The 6,057-nt window shown below is 41.1% G+C and overlaps 1 protein-coding gene across 3 annotated transcripts in view; it reads right to left on the bottom strand.

Annotated features, from left to right (window-relative positions):
- Positions 1 to 393: 393 nt before the first annotated feature.
- Positions 394 to 6,057, bottom strand: part of TEAD1 (TEA domain transcription factor 1) — a 244,540-nt gene continuing 238,876 nt past the window's right edge. For all 3 annotated transcript variants that reach the window (XM_077453592.1, XM_077453593.1, XM_077453591.1), the window contains 3 exons: positions 4,502 to 4,642; positions 4,223 to 4,375; positions 394 to 753 (listed from right to left, as the gene is read on the bottom strand). In XM_077453592.1, coding sequence (XP_077309718.1) covers positions 640 to 753; positions 4,223 to 4,375; positions 4,502 to 4,642 — 408 coding nt within the window. In that variant the 3' untranslated portion in view covers positions 394 to 639. The remainder of the gene's footprint in view (positions 754 to 4,222; positions 4,376 to 4,501; positions 4,643 to 6,057) is intronic.

Here is a 6,057-nt window from a genome sequence, read left to right as displayed (position 1 = left end):
TAGAGAATTACATTCGTCTGTATGCATTTCCCTCAGGTAGTTAAAAAAAGGTTAACATTTAAAAAAGTCTGTTTACATTCATACATTTTAAATGCATCTTGCTTGTAGTGTCCAAGCATTTATTTTTTTCCCAAAAAAAAAAAAAAAAAAATTAAAGGCTTTTTTTTTTTTATATAGAGAAAAATCAGTGATTTGATTTTTGTTTAAAATTCTTTTATAAGCGATCACAGACAAGGACTACTTTAAGTAGCTGTGGCACCATTAAACCGTGCCACTGCTGGATAACCGCGCTGCGCGATTGCTCTGCAAGGCAACAACGCGTTCTCCCCATTATTTACTTTTTTTTTTTCCATTTTTTTTTTTTTTCATTTTTTAAGAAATCTTTACAAACTGTAATGTTTCACAGCTACAATTAATTTATAAACAAATTAGAAATGACGCCATTGAAATAAACAGAGCAGAGAGAAACGTTGGGTGGGCTTTAGGCGCTGCCGCTAGTGTTGAGGTTTTAGTCAGTGTCCATTGTGAAGTTTTTTTTTTTGTTTTTTTGCTTTTTTTTTTTAGTGTTTGTCTAAACAGGATATATGGAGTGGGGATGTGGTGGTGGGGGGGGGGGGGGGGGGGGAGCAGAGACTACATTCATTCTTTCACCAGCCTGTAGATGTGATGTTGTGCTCCGTGTTCACTGTTTGAAACTTCGAATACGCACGCCATGCACAGTAGTGTGTCTTGTGTATCCCTGTTTGTTACCACCTTGAGAAAAGAAGAAAAAAGAGAACGAGAACTGTTAAATGGTAATATGGAACAACATTGTAATTTATTACAACATTGTAATAAAGTAGAACTTAAAGTGATTGTGAAGGCTGAAGGTTTTATAATCTTCACACATTCTATGCATGAAGATAATACCTTCAGTGTGCTGCTCCACCTGCAGTCCCCCCCCCTAATACTTACCTGATCCAGTGATGTGCATGAGAGCTGAGGCTTTCCCGGGTCCCTCTCTCCTCATTGGCTCTTGCTGCTGTCAATCATAGCCAGTGATGTGCATGAGAGCCGAGGCTTTCCCGGGTCCCTCTCTCCTCATTGGCTCTTGCTGCTGTCAATCATAGCCAGTGATGTGCATGAGAGCCGAGGCTTTCCCGGGTCCCTCTCTCCTCATTGGCTCTCGCTGCTGTCAATCACAGCCAGTGATGTGCATGAGAGCCGAGGCTCTCCCAGGTCTCTCTCTCCTCATTGGCTCTCGCTGCTATCAATCACAGCCAGTGATGTGCATGAGAGCCGAGGCTCTCCCGGGTCTCTCTCTCCTCATTGGCTCTCGCTGCTGTCAATCACAGCCAGTGATGTGCATGAGAGCCGAGGCTCTCCCAGGTCTCTCTCTCCTCATTGGCTCTCGGTGCTGTCAGTCACAGCCAGTGATGTGCATGAGAGCCGAGGCTCTCCCAGGTCTCTCTCTCCTCATTGGCTCTCGCTGCTATCAATCACAGCCAGTGATGTGCATGAGAGCCGAGGCTCTCCCAGGTCTCTCTCTCTTCATTGGCTCTCGCTGCTGTCAATCACACCCAGGGAGGAAGGGACAGGACTGAGCCATGCCCCGGCTCCCCTAGTAAAAGCACCTCCCATAGTACACGCAAATACTGGTTAGGCACACAGTTAACCCTTTGCTTGCCCCTGATGTTAACCCCCTCACAGCCAGTGTCAGTGTATATTTTTAGCACTAATCACTGTATTAATGTACATATATAGTTTGTAGACACTATAACTTTTGCAAAAACCAATCAATATATACGCTTATTGCAATTTTTTTATCACAAAAAATATGTAGCAGAATACATATTGGACTAAATGTAAGAAATTCAAATTTTTCACATATTGTTATTGGATAAGTTTTATAGCAGAAAGGAAAAAAATATTGTTTTTATTTTCCAAATTGTTGTTTTTTTTTTGTTTATAGCGCAAAAAATTTAATAAAAACGCAGAGCCAATCAAATACCACCAAAAGAAAGCTCTATTTGTGGGGGAAAAGGGACATACATTTATTTGGGTACAGCGCCGCAGGACCGCACAATTTTCAGTTAAAGTAACAGTGCCGCAGCGCAAAAAATGGCCTGGTCATGAAGAGGGGGGGGGGGGCGGTGGGGGGGACTTCCGGAGGTCAAGTGACTCTCTGCTCATGGCGCTGTGAGGACTGAGCTATCAGCGGTGTTCGATCGATGGGTTGTCAGTATTAGAGGTGCCGGGGGGACAAATGCAGCATCCACCTAGATAAGTATGGATCTAACAAAAAAAAATACCTATACATATCTTTTAAAGGCTTCACTTTAAAAAAAGGGCCAAATTCTCTTTTGTTCATTGGAGGACACAGCTTATACTTTAGATCACCACCTACAGGGTAAAGTGCCCCCTGATGGAATAAGACACTAGGCACAACATAGGACAGCTCAGGGGTGGCGATTTGTTTGGACAGCAGCAGGAACAGCATCCCTGGCCAATCTTCTTTTTATTTTTCTTTCATTGTACCTAGCTGCACAAAATATCCGATGCTTTCTAGGGATCATGTGATGAGGTCTAGCAGCCAATTGCTAAACCTCCTGTAGGTGGCACTATACTCAGCAGGTGATCCAGAACAGAAGCTTTGTCCCCTTGTGAATGCAGAGAGTACCAAAAATTCCTATTACACAAATTGACTTTTCTGTTATTTGTGATGGAAAACCGCAAAGATTTTTGCTCCACTTTCAGACAATAGAGTACTTTACTCAGCTCAAGGCCCCGCACTACCATCAAATCCATTTTAACCCTTCGTATTTTGGCTGGAACACGCAGCCCCCAGCTCTATGATGGGTATTTTTCTCAATACATTCTTTTTCAGATAGTTTGGTCACTTCTTATCTGAATACAACATTGTATAAACTTTCAAGAGAGACGCCATTCTGGGTGAGGTGACTGTGTCTGTTAAAGACCTCTCCTGACCTATAGATACCCATTTAGAGACTCCCCATTGCTTGCCATCTAGCAGCACAAAATATCCGGTGCTTTCTAGAGATCATGTGATGAGGTCTAGCAGCCAATTGCTAAGCCTCCGCATTGTCATGGAAGGGAATTTTTTTTTGGGGGGTAAGGAGTGATCGATATAAAAAATAGAGGACAAAAAAATAAATAAAACTAAAATCAAAATTTTATATATATATAGTTAGTTTTAATAGTTATAAATTAAATTATACCAAATAAAAACATTAACCCTTTTACTGCCAGGACCTAAATCGTGCGAACCTTACCGCGGGGGGGAAAAAAAAGCGTTGCCTATGAATAATTTAAAAAGCACCATAGTTTGCCACCTTCCCACGGGTCTGCGCAATTTTAAATCCTTACATGTTTGGTATCTATTTAACGTGGCGTAACATCATCTTTTATATGTGATCAAAAATTGGGTATTATATTGCTTATGGGCACTAAAATTAAAGAGGATTTATTTCTCAAAAATATGCATTTGAAAACTGCTGCACAAAAAAAAAAAAAAAAATAAAAAAAAATTCTGTAGGGCCTCTGCTTAAAAATCTAATGTTTGGGGGGGGGGGTTTGAAGTAATTTTTTAGCAAAAAAAATAAAAAATGCAGATTTTTTACATGGAGAGAAATGTCAGAATTGGTATAGGAAGCTAGTGGTTAAACAAGTGTGTAACCCTGCCCTCCCCTCCACAAAATGGCTCTGGTAGTAAAAGGGTTAAAAACTTTTTAATCAATATATTAAAAAGTATAAATATATATATATATATAAATTATATATATTTTAATATATATATATATAAAAAAATTATATATATTTTAATATATTAAAAAAAATTATATATATTTTAATATATTTAAAAAAATTATATATATTTTAATATATTTAAAAAAATTATATATATTTTATACATGGGTGATATCCCAATCAATATATTAAAAAGTATGAATATATAAAAAAAAAAAATTTATATATATATATATATATATATATATATATATATATATATATATATATATAAAATTATATATATTTTATACATGGGTGATGATATCCCTGCTCCTTCCCGGCTCCAGCACCAGGTATATTGGTGCCGTCTATGATGAAGAAAGGAGCAATGAGTGAGCGCTGGACAGGTAAGCCTCGGTAGGTTGTTGGGGTTGGGCTTTTGCAGGAATGTTTGATATTCGATCGTGCATTTGTTATTAATGAAATTTCATACCAACAAAATAGTAAAGTTTTCCAATACGCTGTTCATCATGTACTTCTCCGGTAAGTGCTTCAGCTTGTGGATAAAGTTTATCATATATTCACACATGGGAGAGCGGTTTATCCTATACACGAATCGGCCGTTTTCAAACCTTGCATATTCTGTCTGTAAAACACAAAAAAAGAGGGAAGATCTAAAAGATGAATATAAACGATCAGATCCAAATCATCCCAGACATTACCCCTACACACAACTCACACCCTGGTAGGTGTGACATACGTCATGCCGTACCTCCACTTTCTCCACCACTTGTTTCCCAAACGAGCAGACTTTAGTTGAGCAGGTGATGGTCATGTTTTCCGAGCTTTCGTACTGACTCGTTACACCATAGAAGGCCCCGGCATCGTCCTGGATATTACAGTTCAAGTCGGCCTGTATAAAAAAATAAGAGGGCAGAATTCATATTCAGTAACAGTTTCAGATCATCGCAATAGCTAGCATGAGGTTTTTCCAATGCAGCAATCTCCTTGTTCAGAGAAGGCTGCTAGGAAGATGTAGTTAGCTCCCTTTTTAAACAGTGGAACAGGGGCTGATTGCTTGGGGCTTTACAGTGTCTCCCAGGTAGCCTGAATATTTATGGAACTCTGGCCAATCTCTGGGGTAGTGTGCCCAGAAGGTGGAGGGGAAGCCCATAAATATTCAGAATCCTGGCAGCCGGGGGGGGGGGGACAGAGATTTTCAGGGTCCAGCCTTCTGGAGGAGATCCCTGCCCCTGGAGCAGAGAGAAAGACAGAGGAGCCTTTTTCATGACACTGAGGTCCCAGCTAGGCTTGGGGGGGGGGGGGGGGGGGCTACTGAAGAGAGCCAGGATCAGAGACCGTGTAGAGGCAGGAGGAGTGGGTGGGTGTGAGGAGGCTCAACCATTCTAGGACTGGGTACTTGTTCCTGCCTTAAGCTGGCCATACACCTATAGATTATCTGCAGATTTTCTATGCTTAGATGGAAAAAGTGCAACAGATTTCTCCATGTTCCCTAAACTGGATGGAGAAATCTGTTGCACTTTTTCCATCTAAGCATAGAAAATCTGCAGATAATCTATAGGTGTATGGCCAGCTTTAGTGAGGAGAAGAGACCGGGGCGATTTGTCCCACCAGTAGGTGCAGTGCACCCAGGAGGTGTGCAAGACAGCCAGGAGAGAGTACAGTGAAGCCGGGTGTTGAGCAATGCAGCCAGCATCTTTTGTACAGAGCAGCCAGAAGCCTAGCAGTCCTCATTTCTACAGTTATCCCATGCTCCCCATTCCCTGTCCAAGTTCTATTCAATAAAACCCTTAAAAGAAACCTCTAAACCGATTCTTGAGCCAGAGGAAGAATGCTGAAAATGCTGTGTGCCTGGCACTGTGCATGCCATAAGAGGGGAAGTAGGCCCAAACTACCAGCAGCTCCTGTACTGCTACACCAGTCCCCAAGGTCATGGTCTCAGTGTAAGAAGGGGGGGTCCTGAATGGCGAATAAGAACACAGTGTAAAAGAGGGGTAAGCCACACATCTGTAACAGGACTAGTAAAAGTTTATGAATCTTGATAAAAGGTCAGAAGATAAAACCGTTTCAGGGGCTGAAAAAGTCTCCTCCATCAGGGCTGAGAAACACGATATAAATTATAAGATCTGAAAACTGCAAACACATGACTGATTGGGAACGAATGGTCTACTGTGAGACCATGTGTGGCTAAAAAGTAGACCAAACATTCATAACTGGGCATGTGTTTGCAGCTTTTAGATCTTCTGATTTCTATCATCTCGCTTCTCAGCCCTGGTGAAGGAGGAGTTTGGAGCCCCTGAAACGTTG

Source organism: Lithobates pipiens, unplaced genomic scaffold (assembly GCF_037356315.1).
Source record: "Lithobates pipiens isolate NorthernLeopardFrog02 unplaced genomic scaffold, aLitPip1_a1.2 Scaffold_24, whole genome shotgun sequence".
NCBI lineage: Eukaryota > Metazoa > Chordata > Amphibia > Anura > Ranidae > Lithobates > Lithobates pipiens.
The sequence above is the reverse complement of the archived record's forward strand: the minus strand, read 5'-3'. Positions and strand labels throughout refer to the sequence as shown.